Raw genomic sequence first — 26935 nt, forward strand, 5'->3', positions numbered from 1 at the left:
ACTAGATTTTCATCAAAATACAGTGATATACGGACCGATCGAGTTTATATATACAAAGGAGGGACAAATTGATGTGAGGTATAATATTAAATGTTATAAGAATATCAAGAAGTCCCCGACCGATCTATAGTGAGTAAAATCATATTTCTGTAGACAAAGTATAGATTGCGTGCCTCTAACCAGGATTTATTTCTTGTAACTCGATACCCTATGAATAGCAAAAAAGCTAACAATAAAAAGTCACAATGATCATCTTTGCAATGTGTACAGAGTGTATTCCAACTTCGTCTTTACTTTTCACAATGTTTTTTTTTTCAGAATGCATCCAGTCGTACTCGGCTAGTTGGTGGCTACAAGCGGTCAGAAAAGGAAGCCCCTGAAGGTTCAGAAGTTGTAGACATAGATGAAGAAGAGGAGCAGATTACGGAGGCAGAGTCTGGCACATCCTCATCAGGGTTGTATGGAGAGGTAAATGGCTGATATAATATCACAACATTGACCTAAACAATAACACGAAATGTCTATTACTTCGACTGTCAGAATGTCTGATCAATTGTGGTCATTCATTTTCAGGGTAAACTGTTGGACGATGATGATGAAAACGATGATTTTGATGACGAGATGGAGAAAAAGGAGGGGGCCATCGATATGCTGATATTTTTATTTTCTAGATAATGAATTGATATTCAAGAGAATAGTGCGATTTTTCACTAAGCAACATCGATGTTTTATTCGAAAATGCTTGCATCACATTTATTTAAGAAATAAGAGCTTTATTTTCTACATCTGAAATTTCACTTGAAAATGTTTAGTATTTCTCTATTTAGTTCTCCAGTGTTATCCGGCAACTGCTCAGGTACCAGGGTGAGAAATCACGTGACGTAAAGGAGTTCTCATATGGGTCACCACGGGTCTCAACCGATGTAAACAAATAAGTAAGTGACGTTAATTTCTGAATAATGTTTTTGACAGAAAAGATATGAAAATATTTCTTAGCCCATAAACGACTATGCTATTTTCTGCATCTGCACGTGAAATGTTTCAGAATTGCTTGTATTTTAGTGATGCAATCCTTTTAAATTCTGGTTCATGGTGTAAGTTTAAACAGCCTCTTGAAAACCGCAGCCACTATTCTGCCAATCATAGTTACTTCACGCAGGCGCATAGCGATCTATGAAAAATAGACGACAGTACCAAGTCACGGAGAGTGACAAAATATGCTCTATGAAAATAAATGTTGAACTGACCTGCGCTGCGCTTGCTCCATTTCTGAGGATCACCAAAATGAACCCGTAACACATACAAAGATCAATGTCAAATTTAGATGTTCATGACATAACGTGATGATTGAGAGAACACGGCGCGTGCCCCGAGTTAAATCACTTAAGTTCCCGTTTTATTTCAGTATAGGAGAAAAAGTAATAAAACGATTTTTCGAAGGGGAGTATCCCCAAACCCCTTGCCTTTCCTTCAAAAATCAGTACAACATCGTTATAATTGTGTCATTCATTTCATATTTACGTATTAATAATATTTATATTCTTATTCAGGATATGCATATGCTTTATTGTTCGCTAACAATGCCTTTAAATAAAGCCCCTTATTGTCAGTCTACTGTTTTCCATTGCCGTTTACAGCCTTCATATTTCTGTCCGACTCTCGGAACGCTTTGATGGCCGGTCTGGCAGCTATGCGATCATAGTAGGCCTTCAGCGATGGTGACTGGTCCAGAAAACCAGGGGAGAGAATACACAGTATGTCTAGAAGATCAAACAGGTTGTAGTCGGCCCAAGATATCTGAAAATACAAGCAATTCATCCCTCATTTGCGTTTATTTGCTACCAAGACGCATGGGTGTCTAAAGTTTAATGTACAAAATACAAAAATACAGTACGAAATAGTGCTTGACAATTGCAATCCGTTCATAAAGTATTTACGATAAGTTCAGTCTAATGGCCACATTTCAATCAGATTATAGCGAATGATATTGCAGTTCAGCACTTCGCCGTTTAATTTTTATTGTAAGATGACCTAGATTCATTACATACTATGAATTTTCACAGGAGTTGTTTCGAATGTTCTAGAATTTTAAATTTATTTCATACAAGTTTAAGAATGAAAATGATTCTTATAGAATTTGATTTAAAAAAATCTTGAGGATTTTCGGAGCATGTTCTGGAAAAATCTTATTTGTATCTAGGGGCAAACTTCTCTGATCTTGGGTTTGGGGGTCAAATCAAGTTCCTTGATACATTTGCTGGTGACGAAGCATTGAGTCAAAAAGATCGTTGTTTGAAGAAGATAAACATTAAGATTTTACTTCACAAGCGCTGTTCTAATAATTCTAACGACATGAGAGTGATAACACCAGCATGTGTGGTATGTTTTTGTTCTTTTGTATATGGAAAATATGTGCTCCTTTGTATATGGTATAGCTGTGTTATGTTGCATGTATTACGCCAGTGTTGCTATGGTTGTGGTAAGTCTGTGCTGTATGTGGCAAGTTTGTGCTGCTATGTGTGTGGTATATCTGTGTTGTGTTGCAAGCATGATGTCTGTGTTGTTTTGTACGTGGCAAGTCGTGGTATATATGTGGTATATCTGTGTTGTGTTGCATGCATTATGTCTGTGTTTTTTTGTACGTGGCAAGTCTGTGCTATATATGTGGTATATCTGTGTTGTGTTGCATGCATTATGTCTGTGTTTTTTTGTACGTGGCAAGTCTGTGCTATATATGTGGTATATCTGTGTTGTGTTGCATGCATTATGTCTGTGTTGTTTTGTACGTGGCAAGTCTGTGCTATATATGTGGTATATCTGTGTTGTGTTGCATTCATTATGTCTGTGTTGTTTTGAATGTGGTTTATCTGTGTTGTGTTACATGCATTATGTATGTGTTGATGTGTACGATCTGTGTCTCATGTTAAAGGGGCTGTTCTCCGTATGATTAAATAGCGAAAAAAAAGAAGAAAATTGTCGAAAACTGACATAAACTTGGTATCGATGTGTACAATGCATGGAAACTTACTAAATGAAGGACCACATTGTTTACAACTAATTTACTTTTCGCAGTTTTTGGTATTTTTCCATTAAAAAAGATTACTAGGTATGTTTACCCAGTAGAATTCATTCCTTATGCGTGATTGGCAAGTCGATGTTATCACGTGATATTACCAAGTTAGGTATATAATTAAAATATTCCACCTGTTGAGAGAAAGCCTTCGTAGCACAGTGGATACAACACTGGTCTGCAATTTTGGCGACCCCGGTTCGAACCCGGTCTCCGACTCGATATTTTTTTTACATTTTGGTATTCTTTTTACAATTATGATATCAAAGAGTACACCATTTTATCAAATAATTGTCCTGAGATTCGTTACAGAAAAAAAAGTTTTTTCGTGTCAATCTGGTGTACAGTCCCTTTAAGTCTATGTTTGATTTTAACATTGTGCCAATAAACAGAGTATTTGTATCACCAACATCGAAACATGAATTTTAGAGCTAAGGAAGGAAGCTTCTAAATGCGTTGACAGTTTTGTTTTGAAATAAGACATGGCGCCTTTCAGTATCTTACAAAACTGCTAATATCAACGTGCTTTGGGAATAACACTTACTTTCTTTACTTTTGACCTAGTATCGTACCTAAGACAAGCTATTTTCAGGTCTATGGCATTGAAAACAATATAAAAATGCAAACAACCTTTTACGATAAGTCTACATATGAAGGTATTAACTTGTCACATTAACCGTTTCAACTAAATGATTAATGAAAAGGAAAAAATCGCCTTACCTTTGAAAGAATAAACTCGTTCCCTCCTGCTTTGAACAAGTCCTCTAAGAACTTGACCTTTGCAGCAGCGTCTTTTACGAAGTCCGCTTTCCCAGCATCCTAAAATCAAACAGAACTTTGAAATTTGATAAAATTATCTTTTTTGTTTCCTTTCAATATTTCAATGACAATTTCCAGGCGAAAAACGTTATCATATTGTTTAAACAAGGGCGCCGTCAAGCGAACGCCAACGCTCGTCTGTTTTTTTTCAGTCAATAAGGGGCATAACTCGACACTTATCAAAGCAAGTGTTATGGGTCTAGCAATACATGTGCATATTCTCACTGGTAATACGTAAACAAATAGCACGGAAGATCTTGAAGGTTATTAGGTTACAGTCATGACTATTTTCAAACTATCAATGGGCATAACTTCATAGTAACATGTGTCCAAAGTTGCATTTTCTTAATGTGTGCTTATAATGATCTGGCAACATGTGTCGGTTGCATTCGAATATCGTGATTTTTTTAATAATATAGCCCAGGCTAAGAGTTGAACAACGTGTCGACGACACCAAGGTTAAAAGCAATGTTTGAGTTTAAAATCATGAGGGTTCGTGTTTTTGTTTCAGGTCTGTCCATGCTGTTTGCGGCATCAAAACCGTATGACCGTAACCAGGAGACAAAACAAACAAGTCAAATGTAGCTCATCATTCACACTGAGTCTCAATTAAAATGTGTATTTTTGGCAAGGCACGGAGTGAAAAAAATGCATTAATTCGAAAATAATAGAATACGTATATTTTATTTACAAAAAAACAAAACACATGTAGTACGAACTCCCAACAGAAAAACACGAACAGAAGCGTGAACGCCATTATACTCATTGCCAGAGAACGCCGACGATACATGTACTTCTAAGTTTGATAATTTGTAATCAAAATTCCATACAGTAAAACTGCGATCGCTCGAGGTCGCCAGGGACCGAGCCAAAACCTCGAGGGAACCGATGTTTCGAACGACCCGATTTCCAATTTTCCAGTTTGATATGAAATATCTTTCAGTGTTTTTTTAAGTTTGAAGTCGTCAAACAGACTGTTTACTAAGACACCGATTATGTGTTGCGTTGTGGAAATCGCTAATATGTTCAAAGGTTGACGTAAACTAAATGTAAACCACAAAAGAAAAAAAAAACAAACAATAAATTAATAAATAGAAATGTTTATTTTAACAAAAAAAAACACATTTTCGTAACAAGCAACATTTGAATGGCAGTACTGTACATATTGTGGCATTAGTCAGATTTAAGTTTCGCAAAATCAAGGATTGTTGATTGGCGCTTCTAAGTAACCCACTTAATAAAGCCAATTACGGACTAAATATGAATTTGGCGGTTGTAATCTGTGTTCTGAAAGTCGGTTTCGTCAGATGGATCAATGTTTTGTGTTGAGTTTAAAAAGGTCTGCCCGCGCCCTATAATGGCTGCCTTATGGCTTGACCCCGTCACATCCCCAAGTGTGACTTAAACAGAATTTTGAAGCCAAAGGGGGAGTTTTACTCCCATCGGTTGATGGGATATTCGCCAAGGAGTCATTTTGTCAGATGGATAAATAGTGCACCTGTCATTATTTTGCTCGCCCGGGTGTGGGGGGGGGGGGCTTGGGCCGGCGGGCTAACCCAGTGGAATTTGACATCTTGAATTGTTTGAAGTCTAAACCCCCACCCTAGAGACAACCACTTTTGACTAAATCCCCACCCTTGAGCCTGCTTGGTGCATCAAATGCCTCGGTGGTAGGGGAGAGGGTAAATATCTAATAGATCAATCATATGAATCAGTTCTGTACGCGTTTAAAATTTAAATTAGGTCAGACAGTACCTTTAATATCGAGGTCATTCTGACAATGTCAGTAAACCATGTAATCGCTAAGAATATATCATACATGTTGAATTGGTTCTCCTATGTGTTTGCGAAATATTTGATTTACGTTTTTAACAAAGCGGGAATCAATGAAATAAGATTACCAATTCTACTTTCATTTTTTGATGAATGCTTATTTTTAGAAGTTTTCTGCTGTAAATCGTTTATATTCTACAGGTATAGTGAGCGTTCTTTTGTGGATTAAGTATTATTAATACGACATATCGTGAGTTTCATGTGACGCCTCTCAGACTCGCAAAATAAATGGGTCTAATTCGCGAAAACAGATGACAAACATTCTCGCCCCATCCCACAATTTTCTCAACAGAAAAAATCGATAGGTCATCCGTCATGCACGTCTGCTACTATAAAAACACGAATAAAAATATCGCCGTCGTCTTTCGACTTTTCGCGGTTACTCCCCTTTTGTGGCTTCGAAATTCCCGATTCCCGGGATGGTAACTTGTGAAAACTGGCAATTTTTTATATTTTTATTTTTTATTTTTTATTTTATCATCTTGGTAAAGGGTGACGACTTGAACTTGAATTTCCATGTATTTGCCGACATGACCCTGTTTAAGAGGCCATAACTTTATTAAATCTTAACCAAACTCTACATTTTTGGACTTTCCTTGTAGAGTTAGTGTCAATCTTAAAAAATGTACAGTTTTAACGAAAACAAATGCAATTTCAAACCCGAATTTCCTAAAACATGTTACTCTACGAACCAACTACCCGCAATTTTCACCGAAATTTTCCAGACTAAAATGCATTATCCCGCTATTGCATAATCAATTCAACACGTGTGCATAAGAGAAACAATATATCTATCACGATACAGGTGAAATGGAAGTCAAATATCGTCCAACAGAGCCGTGCACACGATTTACAATCTTTGTTTATTTCTTTACGCATATGCCGACATGGACATTACGCAACCGGAAATTATTCATGGCGCATGCGTTGGTGCCCTGCTTGCATCTACGATATAGTTGCGTTGCGTGGGTAAATTTGTTCGTGTATACACATACTAGCTGGCATGTATAATTATTGTAAACAAAGTATGAACATTGTTTTTTAGCGTGCACGGCTCTGTTGGACGATATTTGTCAAATTCCCGCCTTTCAGGAATGGTGTTCTGTCTAAAGCCCCGTGTATGCCCGCCGCCCCCCCCCCCCCCGGGCGGGCAAAATAATGACAGGTGCATAGTTGCCAGATCTATTATAAATGATTGCATGTGAACCTATCCGGTGGTCCCATTGGTGGAGGCATGAGGCTGATCTCTAATCATTCTTGAAGACATATGTTTCTATAATGCTAATTAAATATGGCAGATATCAGGGACGTAACACAGGGGCAGGTTGCGGACGGGGGGCGTGGTGTGTCAAAACAACGCAACCTGCCCCTGTGGGACGTAACAGCATTTATGGGTTATAAAATTGTTTTCATTCTTTAAATAAATAGCTCATAAGCAGGTATTTTATCAGTTTTTTTTTACAAATATAGAAAACTACATGTATAAAATAACGTTTCTAACCATCCATTCAACCAATTAACCGTAGATTTTGGTGTCATAGGAAGGAACATTTTAGATCAACTCACATAGTTTTGGTAGATGAGTTTGACATAGGCATTTCTGATGTCTTCCTCATGGTCGTTGATCATGTCAACACGGGCGGCGGACACAAGGTCGCTGGGATCGATACCTGTAGAAATGGTGATCGAAGATTACAGAAACTATTGACACCACAGAATAAAACCCAAAGACAACGTCACAGTTACACTTCTTTTGCAGTTTTATTTTATCTATTATGACATGTGCAAATGAATATATTTTTAGGAGGGCACACCCGGCGCGCGCCACCTCTTAAATCGTCCAACATTACTTTTTATTTCAATATTAGAGAAAAAAGAAATAAACTAGGCTAAAAATGCGCCATTTCCGACTACAAATTATTAAAATTTGCTTAAGGGTGTAACCCTCAATCTCCATGCAAGTCAAGCATGTCAAAAGTTTGCGCCCCTTAGTAACGCCATCTAACGTCAATTTCTGGAGCCGCCCCTGATTGATACTAAACTGAACGACATGCATGCAGTAAATAACATTCAACTTACAACAACAACAATAAGCTGCTAAATTTACATAATACAGAGCCAAAGATGTGTCTTACCGGCTTTTCTTCCAAAATATCTAAGGATGGCACATGACTGGGCTAGCTTCAAGTCGCCGTCTTTTATCATCGGACATTGGCCGAACGGCTGAAATTGTTCATATAATTGATTTACAAGTTAGTAACCACATTCGGGCTTCTCAGCATGTAAACTTTAATTAAACAAGAGATGTTTTTTTAAACATTATGCCCCCCTGAGCGCAATGTTGTCAGAATTATTTTGACAATTGAATGAAATATGCATGGACCGAAATGACAGCTGATTTATCAATGACATTCGATGCCTTTGAGGCAGTTTTAAGATTATGACCATTCAAAGTGTGAGGATATTAGGTACAGTTTTCAGTCATGTTCAGATGATGACTGTACCCTCTTAGCAGCAGGGAATAAGTAAATATGATGAAATTTAAATGATGAATATGAGTTTTGTCCATGACCTTTGACTCTATGACCTCAAAATCCACATGAGTCATCAACTGGTCACCCAAAACCCAAATGTTAAGTTTGAGGGTCATGGGTGCAGTCATTGTCAGGTTATCACACAGACACTTTTTGCGTTTAAGGTCAGTATGACCTTGATATTTGTCCCAATGACACCTAAAATCAAAGGGTCATCTACAGGTCAGGCCCAACCCTCTTTTTTAAGTTTGAGGTCCATGGGTGCAGGCATTGTCGAGTTATCACTCGAAGAACATTTTTCGCATTCAAGATCACTGTTACCTTGAACTTTGACCTGATGACTCCTAAATTCAATAGGGTGGTCATCTACTGGTCAGGCCAAGCCTCCATGTCAAGATTGATGATCATAGGTCCCGGCATTGTTGAGATATCACTGGGAGAAGCTTTGTTTGTTTTATTTAATTTAAGGCACTGTGACCTTGAACTTTGGCTCAATGACCCCTAAAATCAATTGAGCTCATCTACAAGTCAGGGCCAACCTTCATGTCAAGTTTGATGACCAGGGGTCAAGAAATTGTTAAGTTTGCCTTCAAAGTCACTGTGACCTTGACCTTTGACCCGATGACCCTTCAATCAATAGGGGTCATCTACTGATCAAACCCAGCCTCCAGGTCAAGTTTGAGGGACATGGTTGCAGGCATTGTCGAATTATCACTTAGACAACCTTTTATCATTCAAGGTCACTGTGACCTTGACATTTGACCCGATGACCCATAATATCATAATATAATAGGAGTCATCTACTGGTCAGGACGAGCCTCAATGTTAAGTGTGATGGCCATAGGTCTAGGCATTGTTGAGTTATTACTCGGACAAGCTGTAAAATTATTTTACCATTAAAGGTCACTGTGACCTTGACCTTTGACCTGATGACCCCTTTAATCAATATGGGTCTTTTATTTCTTCGAAGAGGGGCATAAAAAGAAATATTGTTTTTTTCCCTACGAAATGACAGGTTTGCCAATTAGGGTCAGTGTTGCTAGTGTTGATTATATGTTAGTCAAACCAGACGCGTAGCTGCCTATGCGAGAGTACGCGGTTGAATCAACATGATTCTGACAATTTTGTTTTAAGTTGCAGTATGCGTACGTTATTACATGATCCTCAAAGTGTCCATTTTCCAGGACTAAATTAAGCAACTCAGATTGCACCATTGTTTTTAAAAATTTCCGAGGGGACCTGGCCCGGCATTTATGATACCAATAGTTTCATGATTTCAACAAATGTCCTAGAAAGTTATTCATAAATTATAACAAGCATAAGCTATAGTTACAATACTGCATGTCAGATACTTACGGTTTCAGCTTTCCATTTCGTAGCCCATTCGGGTCCAACATTGATCTCCTCATACTCAAGCCCATTGTCGATTAGCAGGTAGCGGATGGCCTGGGCCCGGCCTAGGGATATAATGAGTGACTGATCAGTAAATATAGCAGGTAGCCGATGGCCTGGCCCCGGCCTAGGGATATGAAGAGCGACTGATGAGTAAATGTAGCAGGTAGCGGATGGACTAGCCCCGGCCTAGGGATATAAAAAGTGACTGATGAGTAAATGAAGCAGGTAGCGGATGGCCTGGCCCCGGCAGGTAGCGGTTGGCCTGGCCCCGGCCTAAGGATATAAAGAGCGACCGGTGAGTAAATGTAGCAGGTAGCGGATGGACTGGCCCCGGCCTAGGGATATAAAAAAGTGACTGATGAGTAAATGTAGCAGGTAGCGGATGGCCTGGCCCCGGCAGGTAGCGGTTGGTCTGGCCCCGGCCTAGGGATATAAAGAGCGACCGGTGAGTACATGTAGCAGGTAGCGGATGGACTGGCCCCGGCATATGGATATAAAGAGTGACTGATGAGTAAATGTAGCAGGTAGCGGTTGGCCTGGCCCCGGCAGGTTGCGGTTGGCCTGGCCCCGGCCTAGGGAAATAAAGAGCGACTGATGAGTAAATGTAGCAGGTAGCGGATGGACTGGCCCCGGCCTATGGAAATAAAGAGCGACTGATGAGTAAATGTAATAGGTAGCGGATGGACTGGCCCCGGCCTAGGGAAATAAAGAGCGACTGATGAGTAAATGTAGCAGGTAGCGGATGGACTGGCCCCGGCCTAGGGATATTAAGAGCGACTGATGAATAAATGTAGCAGGTAGTGGATGGACGGGCCCCGGCCTAGGGATATAAAGAGCGACTGATGAGTAAATGTAGCAGGTAGCGGATGGACGGGCCCCGGCCTAGGGATATAAAGAGCGACTGATGAGTAAATGTAGCAGGTAGCGGATGGACGGGCCCCGACCTAGGGATATTAAGAGAGACTGATGAGTAAATGTAGCAGGTAGCGGATGGCCGGGCCGCCGCCTAGGGATTTAAAAATGACTGATGAGTAAATATAGCTGGTAGCCGATGGCCTGACTCCGGCCTAGGGATATAAAGAGCGACTGATGAGTAAATGTAGCAGGTAGCGGATGGACTGGCCCCGGCCTAGGGAAATAAAGAGTGACTGATGAGTAAATATAGCAGGTAGCGGTTGGCCTGGCCCCGGCCTAGCATAAAGACTGACTGATGAGTAAATTTAGCAGGTAGCGGATGACGTGGGCCCGGCCTAGGGATATAAAGAGCGATTGATCAGCAAGAGAGAGCAGATATCAAATGGCCTGACCCTGGCCTATGCATACAAAGAGCGACTTGTGAGGAAAAGTGCAATGAACCACAAACATCAAATCTCATACATGCCGAGTTAAAAAACGAGGAATGAAAGCTCCTGAATTGAATGTCACTTAGAACATTTTCGCATTTGCTAGTCGAAATAATACACCTAACAAGCTTGCATGTGCTATTAAAATGTTTAATCTAACAACCCATACGACGGAATGTGCACAATGAACTTATTTAAATAAAAGGTACTGAATGGGTTGTAAGCTCAATGTGCTTCAAATTAAAATACATTTCCTTCCTACACAAGTGGACGGGGAAGGCCAAACATTTCATTTTATGTTTGAATAAGAGTTATTACAGAGACAGCGCGCTCGGCTATTCCGCTGCTTTTAAGTTAAGGATTGCAAAAGTTTTGTAAAACATGCATGAATCATTGTATCACAAGATTAAATGCAAAACTTAAACCAGAAAATAATATGGTAAAGTTATATGCATGACGAAGTTATCATACTTGGCTGTTTTTTTAATAACATTTAAATGCAATACATCAAGTAGTTGCTGATGTGTTTACACGCAAAACCTTAACCAGAATTTCTAAGTCGAACAACAAAAGAGAACATTATTTGAATCATATGCATGATACTTATCTTGATTTATAAAGAAAGTTGGCTGGTTGGAAGCCGGTGTTTAAAGTTTCAATGCAATACATGGTGTATTTGCTGAGATTTTAATTTAAATATGCTTTCATGCAAAAAGCAGAGCTCGTAAGGTATGTATCTAAGATAAGCGACTCTATCGCGTGTAAAGCGAAATCGGAGTACGCAGTTACCTCCCCTGGTTTAGCGCTCGTCATGTATGACAATATACACCCCACCTCTAGGGTTAAGGTCGAGGTTAAGGACTCCAGTAAGGGTTAGCTCGACTACGTCACACGTATACCATGGTTTAAGTGGCTCTTTTCCCCAGGTGGCTTTTAGCCCCGGGTGGCCTTTAGCCCACAGGTGGCTTTTGGCCCCAGGTGGCTTTTGACCCCAGGTGGCTTTTGGCCCCAAGTGGCTTTCGGGCCCAGGTGGCTTTTTCCCCCCATTTCTACACTACTACTTTGCTAGATGAGATGATGAGATAATAACATAACGTACGGTGCTTACATGCAAAGCATAGGCATTGTTCTTTGAATAGTCGAGCTTATAACTGTCTGGTTTAAAAATATTCAAATATGTTCTTTAAATTAAAGTACCCCTTTTAAACGCATAAGATAGTGTTGGTTGGTTCAATCATTTTGGCACACAAAACATGTCCTTTATTGTAGCAAGCATACATTAAATTGTGAATCGCGAACTTTTGAATCCCGAACAAATGCCACTGCTGTACGAGGGGTCGTCGGTTCAACCTTATTGAAATCTGCGTAACAATTTGTGAAGCTTATTTCGAATGGTTACCAACGTGGAACGAAGGAAAGCACACCAAAATGGTTTGGCTCATCTGACTAGAGCTGCGGGTCCTTTTCACTATAGTATATCGCCATGTATAATGCTAATATGATCTGTAATTTTAATGTTAATACGCATATAACATTGAATTATTTTAAAGGCATTTTTAAGAGGTCCCAAGTATTTCGTTATGTCTCAATAAATTAATATTAACATAACACTATTTAAAAGAGCGCCACAATGCAAACGCCAACAGTATCCCATTGTTACCATTGTTTTTGTTTGCTGTTTATTCAGTAAAAAGGAGCATTTACGTGAATCTTATCTAGTTAACTAGTTAGTATGTTACTAAGTGTAATGCGCAAACCATAACTAGTTAACCTGTCAATGTTCTTCAGCTAAAGAAGGTGACAGGTTGCATTTCTGGGCACTTTCAAGCCACTTTTCAGTCTTATGATATTTTTTCTTACCGAAAAGGTTTCGCGAATAGTAACTAGATAGCTAGATAATTATCGCGAAAATTAAGTGATGAATTCTCAGACGTCAACGGGTTATCTTACGGCAGTTACATGCCACCATATAAAACAGAAAATGTGGGAGTTTGCGGTAAAGATGATGACTATGATTAAGACAAACCTCTGAGTTGGAAGTAGTACAACTGGATCGGCACTGAAATAACAAAAAATACGTACAGTAACTTATCAGAAAGAAATAATCAGAAGAACAAATAAAAGATGGATTAATTACCCACTATGTGACAAACATAGTTTTTTGAACATGTGCAAAACATTATTTAAATTCATATTCTGAACTAACAACCATTTGACAACATTGCAGTTATATATAGTATAAATATCAGTATGTATCTGATAAATAGTTCATAACATGTGAAACCACACTTTAAAACTACATGTAAAACATATGCACCATACAACTAAACGCGAAAACATTTTTTTTCTACTCACTTTTGTAATATTCCAATATAAACCACGCACAACGACCTAAATCAGCAGACTGAGAACAGCTAATGTGAATACAAGGACGTTTGCAAAGGCCACGTGTAAACTATTTCATACTCAGGGATAGTGTTATCTTTGACAAAACACTGATACGGGTGGTTAAACGAACATAGTGACGAGGAATACGATATGAAACCGTGGGACAATCTTATAAATTGTGTGTTTGAAGTGGCCGTACCCAAGATCAGTTAGTCAAAAGGTCGACTGTTTTCAATGTTTCTGTTTCTTTCAAGAACTTAACAAAATATTGAGAGACAAAACGAATGAACATGTATCAACATGTAGTTTATTCTAAAACGGCACCTTCATGTACCCGTTACTCAATTATGTCAATTTTCGATGCCCAGCGACCCATTATGAGTCCTGACTGGTATTCATTATTGGTCTTTATTGGATCTGAGAATGATGTAGCTAATGTGCTTGTAATTAATAACTAGCTAATATGTTGAATGAATTAAGCCAATGATGTATGATCTTACGATTTATTTAAGGTGCATATTGCATTACAACAGGGATATTAATACCAATCCGATTAGCTACACCATTCTAAGATCAAAGTTGTATATAACAATAACAGGCTTATATAGCCTTTGAAGATAATTTCATGTCTTATTTCAGTTAAAGAAAAGACAAATTTACGAACTACAACGCTCTTTATTGAATGCAGTTTCTACCATTTACGTTTCAAGTTCACAGCTAGCAATACTCATCAAATGCTGAAACCAACACACACACGCACGCACGCACGCACGCAAGGACACGCACGCACGCACGCGGGCACACACACACGCACGCACTTATGAATGTGAATATTTTTCAAGCATTAACATTGCCTACGGACGAAACACGGACATAATTTTGTTATGTGCCTTAAAATATGTGCACACAAAATATTGATCCTTTACCACGTTTACAGTCTATCATCAATTCACCGTACGGTTTATGCCATGTGCACATGATGCATTGTGCAATCCTTTGTTAACACACCAGACTGCATTTCAAGTTACCGTTTTTGACAAACGAAAAACCATTAAAATGTTTTACCACAAGGAAATATGATCAGCCCTATTTCTTTAAGTTTTTCAATCTGAACAAAGACTAGATCAAAAACTTGTTTATGTTTAAAACAGCCTCTACATGACATATACACTACTAAAATGTGCCTAACAAGCCCTAAATACTTACTTTTGGTCCTTATTCCTAAGATTATAACCAGGAACAAGAACTTAAATCAGGACACTGTAAACAGCAGAGAGAATGCACATGTATGCGTTTGCATAGTTTGATAAACTCCGAATAGCTGATGGCGGTTTACTGATACAAATTACCACAGAGTATAACCAGAAAAAGGTTGTTATTGTTGTTAAGTAGGTTGAACATTAATGACCTTTGTCTCTCTCTTGTTTGAAACTGTCTTATTTTTGATAAACACTACTCGTCCAACCTCAAGGTTGAATTAAAATCAAATACAACTTCATCAGTTTAATTCACATGCCGACTTATTATAATTAAATATATGTCTTTGTATGAAATCTAATTAATATGGTGACTTTTAAAGGGCATAATAACTAAATTCGTATGTCAGTCTAAATATACGCAGTTCGAATAATGTACACTGTGCACTTAAGACAACTGTAGAACAATAGTGCATTGTAATATGCAGGACGAAAAAAGAAACACGTTCACACACTTATGTGCACCGCTTTCACCTCAAACAAGGGACATGAATCTAATTCCATTATCTCTTCGTACAAGCAGAGTATTCGCAGTGGATTATAACATGATTACATCAAATGGTAGGAGACGTTGCAATTCAACACGTAATACACAATACACACACGCACGCACGCACGCACACACACGTTTTTCGGCGTAGCTGTATAACACGGGCAGTATTAAATGTCCGGTGCGTCCAGGTTTCCTGGTTCATTGTTTTGGAGTGAATAACGTCCTCGATTCGGTGAGTATTAACACTGTATTCTATATATGCTTGTTTACGATGACGCTTGTTCTTCGATGGAAATTATGTCTGTGTTAAAATATCTCATGAAAACAATGCACGTTCTTACTAGGCTTAGCGACTCACTCAATGTACTTGGTTTTTTAAAACTACGATTTAATACAATTTGCTTTCGCGCAAACCCTATCCGATACCTTGTGTTGGTCAATGGCAGAATTGCTATTGTTTTCCGAGTACAGATAGCCAGTTTTGGAGATAAATCGGCACATTTAAGGAAATGCTTACTGGTTCATTCTGTACATTTTTAGAACCCAGGTTCATCCCATTTTTAGTCTGATGATATTTATCTTACCGAAAAAGTTTCGTGAATATTAACTGGATAGCTAGATAATTTTCGCGAAAATCAAGTGGTTAACAAGAAAAAAATCGTGAACGTTTACAGGTTATCTTACGGCACTAATATGCAACCGCTTTAAAATTATTCAAAATGAACAAATGATTTTTGTGCTTTAATTGTTCGCTAACAATGCGTTTAAATAAAGTATCTCATTTTCAGTCTACTGTTTTCCATTGCCGTTTACAGTAGCCTTCATATTTGTTTCTGTCTCCCGAAACGCTTTGATGGCCGGTCTGGCAGCTATGCGGTCATAGAAGGCCTTCAGCGATGGTGATTGGTCCAGAAAACCAGGGGAGAGAATACACAGGATGTCTAGAAGATCAAACAGTTGGTAGTCGGCCCAAGATATCTGAAAAGACAAGCAAATCACCCATCATTTGCGATTTATTGCCACCAAGACACATGAGTGTCTGTTTAAAGTACAATTCAGTACATCTTAATCAGATTATTGCGAATTATATCGCATATAGGTCTTCAAAACGTACAAATTGTTACATATATAAATTTTAAATTCAGTACATGTATCTCAAGTTTAATAATTTATTTACATACAATAAAGTGAGATAGATTCATAACAGAATGCTACTGTTCTAGAACTGTTTGATCATTTTAAAGAAGTTTTAGAATACACAAGGTTCTAATAGAATTTGAGAAAAAATCTTGAGGATATATGAACTTGTGTTCAGAAAAATTCTTATTTGGTATTTAAGGGCAAACTTCTTTGATTTTGGGTTCAGGGGTCAAAAATCAAGTTCCTTGATACATTTGCTAGTGAAGAAACATTGAGTCAAACAGATCTTTGTTTGGCTTGTAATTAATTTATTAATTATCTCTGACAAGTTGGTATTTACATATTGCCATAACATCACTAATATCAAAACATGACTTTTGTACGTCACATCGATACTTTCATTATGCTTCAATGCCTAAGGAAGATTCTAAATACTTTCACAGTTTTGCTTTTAAAATAAGACATGGCGCCTTTCAGTAACTAATAAAACTGCTTTTATCAAAGTGGTTTAAGGCACAGTACTTTGATTTGAATGAACTCCTGCTGTGGTGGAATATAGTGACATTTAAGAGTTAAAAAGTAATGTTATGCTAGATCGGTTATAGTGGCGTACGTAATACAAGCTATTTTCAGGCCTATGGTATTGGCAATTCTATAAAAATGCAAACAACCCTTTACGATTAAAAGTTCATATAGAGAAATGAAATCGTCACATAACCCATTGCAGCAAAATACCTTCTGAAAGGGAAAAAAGCGCCTCACCTTTGAAAGAATAAACTCGTTCCCTCCTGCTTTGAACATGTCCTCTAAGTACTTGACCTTTGTAGAAGCGTCTTTTACGAAGTCCGCTTTTCCTGTTTCCTAAAATTACACAGTAATGAAATTATCAGGTTTGTATCTATTCAACTCTGACAAAGCATTGCAATGATGATTTCTTGACGATAACGTAATACTATTGTTTAAACAAGGGCGCCTTCAAACGAACGCCAACGCTCTTCTGTTCCTTTCAGGCAATAGGGGGCACTCGACACTTATTAAAGCAAGTGTAATGGACCTAGCAACACATATGCATATTCTCACTGGAAATACGTACATTTATATAAATTGCATGTACATACATGTACAACGAATGGTTATTGCGTTACATTTATGACTATCTTCAAACTATCAATGGACATAACTTCATAGTAATAAAACCATCGCAATGGGCATTGTTAGACATGTGCATTTGTTTTCACTAACATGTGTCCAAAGTAACATGTGTTTATTTTAAATGGTTATACATTGTATTATGTTACAGGCAAGTTTAAGTCTTTGCATGACTTTTTCAAACATCCAAGGCGCATTAATTGACAATTATGACACAAGAGTTATGGACCTTGCTGTATAATTGCATGTTATATCTGGCAACATGATGACTAAATTGCATTCGAAGATCTTGCAAGGCTTTTGATGTATGCCCCAGGTAAAGGTTTGCACAACGATGTCGATGACATCAAGGTTTTAAGCAATACTTAAGAGTTAAAACTCATAATTGGTTCGTGTGGGTGTTTTTATTTCAGGTCTATGTGCATGGCATTAAATCAATTTGGCCATAAACAGGAGACAAACAAACAAGCCATGTGCAGGTCACCACATTCACATTAGGTCCCAATTAGAGTGTGATGACTTTAGAAAGGCACGGAGTGAACAATGAATTAAATCAAAATTTGGATACTTGATGAAAACAATAAAATGTGTATGTGTTATTTAAACTGGTGAAAAAAAATAAATAATGAAATAGTACGATTTCCAGTAGCAAAACACGGACAGAATCTTGAATAAGCCCGTGTACCAAATTGCCAGAGCACAACACTGATACTTATAGTTTGATAATTTGTTATGAAAATCCAATGTTCTTTCTTTGGCATTGATTTCCTTTAACATTAATTGAATACTGTAGTGTTTCACATATATATGCTACATACAAATACAGAGACCCTTAGGGTAAGTGATTTGACCTTATATGGGGTAGCCTATATAGCTTTATCTGCATGTAGCGACACTGATAACTCTATCAGAGCTTGCTGTGGATACATGCACTTCAAGGTCAATAATTTGTCAATGCGATATGCTTCACTTTGTTCTTAATATCCTTTTAAGATACCTAAACACTCTATTAGAATACAACCTTGATCTAAAGCCAATGCAAGTTAAAACAAGAGGGCCAAGATGGCCCTATATCGCTCACCTCAGTAAAACTTTGTGCTAAAGACTTGTTGATAATTAAAGGGCAATAACAGGGATTTGGCTTCTCTGATGTATGAAATTGTTACCTAGATAGTGTTAACAAGGTATTTCCATATTTGGGCTCTGTGACCAAGTTTTTGATTCCAGATGACCCATATTCGAACTTGAGCTAGAAATCATCTAAACAACCTTTCTGACAAATTTCCAGGATATTTGGGCTGAAAATGTTACCTCGAGAGTGTTAACAAGGTATTTCCATATTTGGGCACTGTGACCTAGTTTTTGACCCAAGATGATCCATATTTGAACTTTAGCTAGAAATCATCGAAACAACCTTTCTGACAAATTTCCAGGATATTTGGGCTGAAAATGTTACCTCGAGAGTGTTAACAAGGTGTTTCCATATTTGGGCTCTGTGACCTAGTTTTTGACCCCAGATGACCCATATTCGAACTGGAGCTAAAAATCATTATAGCAACCTTTCTGACAAATTTCCAGGATATTTGGGCTGAAAATGTTACCTCGAGAGTGTTAACAAGTTTTGTTTTTTTTCATATTTGGGCGCTGTGACCTAGTTCTTGACCCCAGTTGACCCATATTCGAACTCGTCCGAGTAATTACTGGGACAAACATCCTGCCCAAGTTTCGTGACAATTGAGGCAAAAATGTGACCCCTAGAGTGTTAACAAACTCAGTGTGGACGGACGACAGACGACGGACAATCATCGATCCTAAAAGCTCACCCTCAGCCTACGGCTAAGGTGAGCTAAAAAGTCTAAGTCATTGACCTTTTACCAGGAGTTTTTGTTAACTTTTACTATTAACGGTATTTGGACGTTTGTTTAGTTATGCTGTGACGTTGTTTGTCTCTCGGTTAGAGTCTGTTTGGCTTTATCCATTTGCCTTTTAAAAGATCGTAGAATACAACCTACATTTGGTTTAAGTTAAGCATTCGGAACTCCTCGGCCATTGTTATCGAAAACAACCTCCGATGTATATGGACGGTTTACAGTGTAAGAAATCGGTACACGTACTTTAACTACACTGTATGTAGATCGCGAAGTAATTTCAATATAGCAGTTAAATTTAATGACTTCAATCTAGGGAAGTATGTTTGCAATAATACAATTACTGGCAATCATTTCAAACTTAAATCAACAAATACAAGCTAAAACACAACATTAAATTAATGATATAATTAAAAAAATACGAACTACTTCCAAAAAATGGCCGAGGAGTTCCGAATGAAGTTAAGGCTACTGGGCTACATGCAGCGCATGCCCAGTGCCAACTAATTGTTTAATAAGAGCTGTCACAGAGACAGCGCGCTCGACTATTTCGCCGTATATTCGTATAAAGTCTCAATACAATACATCAAGTAGTTGCTGAGATATTATCCTATGTGTGCTAACAATAAAGGGGCAAAAATGATATAATATGAAAGATAGAGTTATATTACTTGATTAAATAAGAAGGTTAAATGGAAAACCTTAAGCATAATTTTTATGTAGAATAAAAAAGGGGCCATTACTTGAATTTAATGCAAACAAGAGTTATCTTGGTTATTTAAGTAGATTGGATGGTTGAGTCCCATTGTATAAAGTCTCAATGCAATACATCAAGTAGTTGCTGAGATGTTAACCTATCAGTGCTTACATACAAAACCTTAACCAGAATTTCTAAGTAAAAAAATAAAGGCCCATAATTTGCATTATATTCAAATAAGTGTTATCTTACTTCTATAATTTCGTAGGTTAGATAGTTGGGAATACATATCAAAAGTTTCAATGCAATATATGATATATTTGCTGAGATATTGACTTAAATGTGGTTACATGCAAAACCTTAACCAGAATTTCTAAGTCGAACAATAAAGGCCTATTATTTGCATTAAATGCAAACTAGAGTTATCTTACTTAGTTAATTAAGTAGGTTGGATGGTTGAGTACCATTGTATAAAGTCTTCATGCAATACCTTAAGTAGTTGCTGAGATATCAACCTATGTGTGCTTGCACGCAAAACCTTAACCAGAATTTCTAAGTCGAATAGTAAAGGCCTATTATTTGCATTATATTCAAATAATTGTTAACTAACTTCATTAATTTACTAAGTAAGATAGTTGGGAATACATATCCAAAGTTTCGATGTAATAACTGAGGTATTTACTGAGATAGTGACTTAAAGGTGCTTACATGCAAAACCTTAACCAAGGTGTGACGCCAACGCCGACGCCGACGACGCCGCCGACGCCAGGGCGAGTAGTATAGCTCTCCTTATTCTTCGAATAGTCGAGCTAAAAACGCTCCTAACCAATTCAACCAATAAACCGTAGATATAGGTGCCATGGGAAGGAACATTTCAGGTCAACTCACATAGTTTTGGTAGATGAGTTTTACATAGGTATTTCTGATGTCTTCCTCATGGTCGTTGATCATGTCAACACGGGCGGCGGACACAAGGTCGCTTGGATCTATACCTGTAAACAATTGAAGATAACAGAAGCTATTGACACCACAGAATAAATCTCCAAGACAAAGTCACGGCAACACTTCTATTGCATTTCTACTATATACATGATGACATGTTCAACCTAATATCATTTTAGGTAACATTTTGCTCCCTGAGCATCGTAAACAATATGTGAATGACACGAGCGTATTTAGAGGGGTGAAGCCGGCACCCGCCTCGTCTTAAATTATCCAAGTTAACTTTTTCTTTTAATATGAGAGAAAAAAGTAATGAAATAGGCTCAAAATGTACCATTTCCGACTTCAAATTGTTAAAATCTGATCAAATGGAGGAACCCTCAATCTCCATTTAAATAGTTTATGCCAAATGCTTTCAGTCCTGCCCCCCCCCCCCCTCCCCCTAAGATATTCTTTTTGAATTATATCAGACTAAGAGAAACCATAGAACGAGAAACTGCCCTCGTTTACAATCGAATACATATCCATCAGAAAAAATGGAACCTTTTGAACAATTATTTAAATCTTTGAATGCTCCATACAACAACAACAACAACAACAACAACAACAACAACAACAATATTTAATGCTCCATACTCCTTACTGTCCATTAATCATCATTCACAATAATAATACTTAAATTTCAAACAGTAACACCAATTATCACTATTTTAAAAACCTACATAAATAACATCACTCTACCAAAACGCAACCAAAAACTCATATAGATCCAGTTGCATAGTATTAAAGTATATTTGTTAAAATAGTAAATACATCATTATCATTGCTTGTATACTGCTTTATATGTGTTTTTCTTGTGAATATTTCATAATAAAAAAAAGAAAAAGATATTCATGCAGCATATAACCTACTACTCAAAACAATTAGCTGCTATATATACATGGTATAGAGCCAAAGATGTATCTTACCGGCTTTTCTCCCCAAATATCTAAGGATGGCACATGACTGGGCTAGCTTCAAGTCGCCGTCTTGTATCATTGGACATTGACCGAATGGCTGAAATTGTTCATATAATTGTTTTACAAATTAGTATCCACATTCGGGCCCCTCAGCATGTTAACTTTATTTAAAAAATAATATAGGCTGTTGCTCTACCAAATCGCCGGTTGACAATTGGGGTCAGTGTTGCTACTGTTGATAATAGTTTAGTCCAACCACTTAATAATTCAATTTAATAATATTATCGCATTATTTATCGGAATTAATTTGTCATGATACCAATAGTTTTATAATTTTATAAAAATGCCAAAGGAAGATATTAAATTCCAACGATCATATACATAATTTACAACACGTCAGTATATTAAAAGAATACTAACAGTTTCAGCTTTCCATTTCGTAGCCCATTCGGGTCCAACATTGATCTCCTCATACTCAAGCCCATTGTCGAGTAGCAGGTAACGGATGGACTGGGCCCGGCCTAGGGATATAACAAGACATGAATTTAGATTAAGGCATATACAAATCAGTAGCTCATATATCATACACTCACTGGCAGCACGTGTACCAAATGGATTATAAATGGAATATATTTGAATTAACCACAATCATAACACAGAGGATGTTGAGTTTGCAAAAACAAGCTCTCCGATAGAGATGATGATCATGGTTAAGACGAACCTCTGAGTGGAAAGTAGAACAATTGGATCGGCACTGAAATATACGTACAGCAACTTATCAGAAATAAACAAAAATAGATGGATTGATTACTGTGTGGAAAATATATTTGTTTTAAACATGTTCACAATTAAACATGTTTACAATATCATTTAAGGCCACATTCTGCATTTACAAAAATTCGACAACATTGCAAGTAGATAAAGTATAAATAACATCTGGAAGAGATTTCATAATATCAGCGAATAAAACCACACTTTAAAATACAAGTAAAACATATGCACCATACAATTAGACATGACAACATTTTTCTACTCACTTTTGAAATATTCCAAATATAAACCACGCCCAATGATTTAAATCTTCACACTGAGAACAGCAAATATGAATGTAAGGACCGTTTGAGAGGCCACGTGTACTTTATTCAGACTCAGGGATAGTGTTATCTTTGACAAAACACTGAGTACGTGTAGTTCAACGGTTGTGCAGAATGACGAGGATTACGTTATTGATCCGTGGGACATTCTTATAAATTGTGTGTTTTCAGTGGCCATACCCAAGATTAGTGAGACAAAAGATCAACAGTTTTCGATGTTTCTGTTTCAAGAGCTAAACAAAATATTGAGAGACAAAACGAATGAACATGTATCAATATATTGTATCCATGTACCCGTTACTTTTTTATGCGAATTTTGAATGCCTAGCGACCCCACATTCGTCTGGTGTCATTTGAAAGGTTTTGTGTGTAGTGAAAGACTATGCAAGCTTCAAACAGAAAATACATAAGAACCTTATCTGGCCATTGAAGGTATTTTTATAGATAATTTCGGTTGAATTTCAGACAATTATACAAACTACAAAACTTTTTCTTTAATGCAGTTTCTACCATTTACTTTTTCATGTTCACAGCTAGCACTACTCATCGAATGATACCAACAGGCTATGGTGTATTAAACATTTGCATCTAAATCTAACAAATCTCGCTCGTTGTAATGGCAAGCTGATTTGTAAAACGGGTACCTTTAAATAATAAACACGCACGCACGCACGCACGCACAGACGCACGCATGCACGCACACACCAGAATGAAACATAAACCGATTACATAAGGACGTAACACGGACATATTTTTGTTATGTGCCTTAAATCATGTGCAACACATGATATTGATTTTCCTCAGTGTGTCCTCAATTCACTGCTTTTGAAATCTTTTGTTAAAATATTTGTTAGAACAGCCGAGAGGATGAACAGACGTTTAACCAGAAAAAAATGTTATTTTTTTAAGAATGTTGAATGTAGGATATAATGACCCTTTTTCGCTTTTTTTCTACTTGTTTTTGACAAACATTTTTATCTCAACTCATGGTTGAATTAAACTCCAATAATACAACTTCATTTAAGTTTGAATGCCGACTCATTATGTGTCTGTATCAAATACAATTCATATGGTGACTTTTAAAGCTGAAATCTCACAGATTGAAGGTTTTGACAACTTTTTTATTTTTTTGTCTTGGAACAAGCCATTTTTTTTTGCAAAAATCTATGGAAACCAGTCATATAACAGTGGTGAGTGCTGACAAAAAAATAGATCGCAGTTTTTTTATATTTAAGTTAAAAAATGATGTTTTATGCATTTTTTTCTTAAACCGTTAGTAGCCATAAAACATTAATTTTCGAACGGAAATATGAAAATCTACGATCTTACTTTTTTTATCAGCAATCATATATCATTGGTTTGATGATATTTACGCAAAAATGTGCACTTTCCAAGACAAAAAAAATAAAAAGTTGTAAAAATAGTATATCTGTGAGAGTGCAGCTTTAAAGAGCATAATATCTAAATTCGTATGTCAATCGAAATATACGCATTTCGAATAATGTACACTGTACACATCTAATTAAGACAACTGTCGAACAATGTTGCACATTTATATACAGGATGCACAACTATATACAGGATGCACAGTTATATACAGGATGAAAAAGGATGCACGTTCACACACATATATACACATCGCACCCATACCGCAAACAAGGGACATGCATCTTATTCCATTATCTCTTCATACAAACAGTGTATTCGCAGTGGATTGTAATATGATTACATCAAATGGTGGGAGACGTTGTAATGGACACACACACACACGCGCACGCACACACACACACACACGCACGCACACACACACGCACACACACACACGCACACACACACACACGCACACACACACCAATGTTTCGGCGGTGCTGTATAATATTTATTTTGAACAATCTATTTCTAAAAGATTAACTAATCATAGAATGTGCATAAAGCGCGGTGTTGAAAACACAGCAAATAAAAGGTATCTTTTTTTTCGTTATTTGTATATTAATAGTTTAAGCTCAGAGGCAACAGGTGTTCTGGGTTCTAATTCAACACTGAAGGCTAGTAGAAACACAATTTATAGACCATACCCCCAGCAGAGCTATTGAAAAAGGGTCTTCTTACGGTTGTAAGCGGACCGTGCACGAGAATTTCGAGTAATCCCACTAGCCGATACATTGTATTTAGAAAGGCCATGATAATAATTTTATGTTATATTTTGGAAAAATAGTTCTATTTATCTATCTATATTTATTAATGCATTTATTTGCTTACTAATATAAGCAATACACTTATCGTCGTGTAAGTCAGATACCGTTACTTTTTTATTAAACAAATACAGCATCGACGATAAGTGTATTAGCCTCGGACAAAATTGGTGTTGGTCCTAGCGAAACGGCTTCTTACGTCTGTAAGAGGACACTTTTGGAGAAAAAATCGTACTGTATCTATTACATATACAATGTTCAGTTACTTATTGTCGAACGGGTTCGGAGCTCCTCGGTCATTTTATCGAAAACAACCTCGGATGTATGCCGGTACATCTGTTGAAGTAGTTCGTAAAATTTTGAATTATATCATTAGTTAAATGTAGTGTTTTAGAGTTGTATTTATTGATCTAAGTTTAAATTTATTGTCATTGAATTGTATTATAGCAAACATAATGAAGAATCCCAAGAGCTAAGTCACAAAGTTTAACTGCTAAATAAAATTACAACGCGATCTACTTGCAGCGGACTTAAACGTACCACTTTTTGAGTGTGTAAACCGTCCAAATACATCCGAGGTTGTTTTCGATAAAATGGCCGAGGAGCTCCGAATGTGTCGAACAATACTTTTCACCTAGTTAAAAAACTATCTGGCAAAACGGATTTTTAAATATGGCGAAACTTTTGATAGCCAATCGAAACATGGCAGCCCGTTTTCATAAGCTTGTCGGATTCCGCTAAGTAAAAACGATTGTTCGACAACCGTGTTTTAATTTACTGCGCAGGATATTATCTTTAATTTCTATAGCAAATAGTTGTTACAGCTTAGATATTTTTTATGTAACATTGTCTTGTGGTTGTCTACCAAGTTTGTTAAAATTATGCCCATGTGGTCAAAATTTGCCCCATCCCGTGGGTTACATGTTTACTATAAACATATTTTATTAAAATCTGATTTCAAGCATGGGCAGCAAATTTTGCTATATTGTCTACCTTTCTGTGGGAGATTGAATTGTTGAATTTTAGAAACAAGGAATATATTTTATATTTCATGAATTCTTCAAAATATCACTGCTAGGTAATTTCTGTTCTTTTAATAGGCTTAAGTCATTATTATATTTTTTTTTATTTTTTTTATAAGAATTTTGTTTTACTTAATAATGAATTTGCTAAACAGACCTTTCCAATGAACTAGACCATTGTATGCTACAATCTAACAATTTGCGTGGATAGTTAATTCATCTTATATGAACATGAATTTAATTCATGTATAGTGAAGGAAAAGTTTGTTGTTTATGACAGAGGTAGTGATATATTCTTGTCTGACCAGTGTGTAGCACTTTTAGGTCTTAACAATTCAATGCAAGTTGTTGATATTATTGGATGGTGCACTGCCCGTCGTCTGTGTTTCTGTTGTTAACACAATTGCTTTTGAACATCAATTTATGCCCATGTGGTCAAAACAAGCCACACCTTGACGTGTTCTTTGAACGGATATATATATATATATAGGGAAATCTTGAAAATCTTCCTACCTGAAACCGCTAGGCCGAGACCTTTAATAGTTTGTATCTAATATTATGTAGTGGTCCACTACCAAGAGGGTGCGAATTATGCCCCTGGGTTCATAGCCGGTCCCACCCCTTTTGACCTTACTTCTTTTTTTATGCAACACATTTTTTTTGACAATTTTGAAAATAAATATCATTGTCGTGCTTGGATGACCTTAACTGTGACTTTTTGATATACCTTTTTTATTTTTG

At 37.1% G+C, this 26935-nt stretch overlaps 2 protein-coding genes across 3 annotated transcripts; both read right to left on the reverse strand.

The window, feature by feature from the left end:
- Positions 1-1491: 1491 nt before the first annotated feature.
- On the reverse strand, positions 1492-14742 carry LOC128237206 (glutathione S-transferase P-like). 2 transcript variants are annotated; one of them, XM_052952539.1, is made up of 7 exons: positions 14589-14742; positions 13021-13053; positions 9613-9713; positions 7858-7945; positions 7289-7392; positions 3791-3889; positions 1492-1797 (listed from the first exon to the last, which is right to left on the reverse strand). In XM_052952539.1, coding segments are annotated over exons 1-7 (612 nt in total). In that variant the 5' UTR covers positions 14590-14742; the 3' UTR covers positions 1492-1611. The 2 variants fall into 2 exon arrangements, with proteins under 2 accessions (XP_052808499.1, XP_052808498.1); XM_052952538.1 differs by lacking the exon at positions 14589-14742 and adding an exon at positions 13350-13474.
- Positions 14743-15859: 1117 nt separating this feature from the next.
- LOC128237205 (glutathione S-transferase P-like) lies at positions 15860-23095 on the reverse strand. The gene is made up of 7 exons (XM_052952537.1): positions 22924-23095; positions 22608-22640; positions 22307-22407; positions 21896-21983; positions 20874-20977; positions 17034-17132; positions 15860-16109 (listed from the first exon to the last, which is right to left on the reverse strand). Coding segments are annotated over exons 1-7 (615 nt in total). The 5' UTR covers positions 22925-23095; the 3' UTR covers positions 15860-15920.
- Positions 23096-26935: the final 3840 nt, after the last annotated feature.

Source organism: Mya arenaria, chromosome 6 (assembly GCF_026914265.1).
Source record: "Mya arenaria isolate MELC-2E11 chromosome 6, ASM2691426v1".
Taxonomy (NCBI): Eukaryota; Metazoa; Mollusca; class Bivalvia; order Myida; family Myidae; genus Mya; species Mya arenaria.

Excerpts from the sequence above, each read along its gene's own strand:
- LOC128237206 (XM_052952539.1), bottom strand. Across the intron at positions 7,946-9,612 it reads CGAAATGGAAAGCTGAAACC|CCGTTCGGCCAATGTCCGAT; the intron begins GTAAGTATCTGA and ends GAACAATTTCAG. Across the intron at positions 1,798-3,790 it reads ACGAGTTTATTCTTTCAAAG|ATATCTTGGGCCGACTACAA; the intron begins GTAAGGCGATTT and ends TTGTATTTTCAG.
- LOC128237205 (XM_052952537.1), bottom strand. Across the intron at positions 22,408-22,607 it reads GTTCTACTTTCCACTCAGAG|GCCGGGCCCAGTCCATCCGT; the intron begins GTTCGTCTTAAC and ends TTATATCCCTAG. Across the intron at positions 16,110-17,033 it reads ACGAGTTTATTCTTTCAAAG|ATATCTTGGGCCGACTACCA; the intron begins GTGAGGCGCTTT and ends TTGTCTTTTCAG.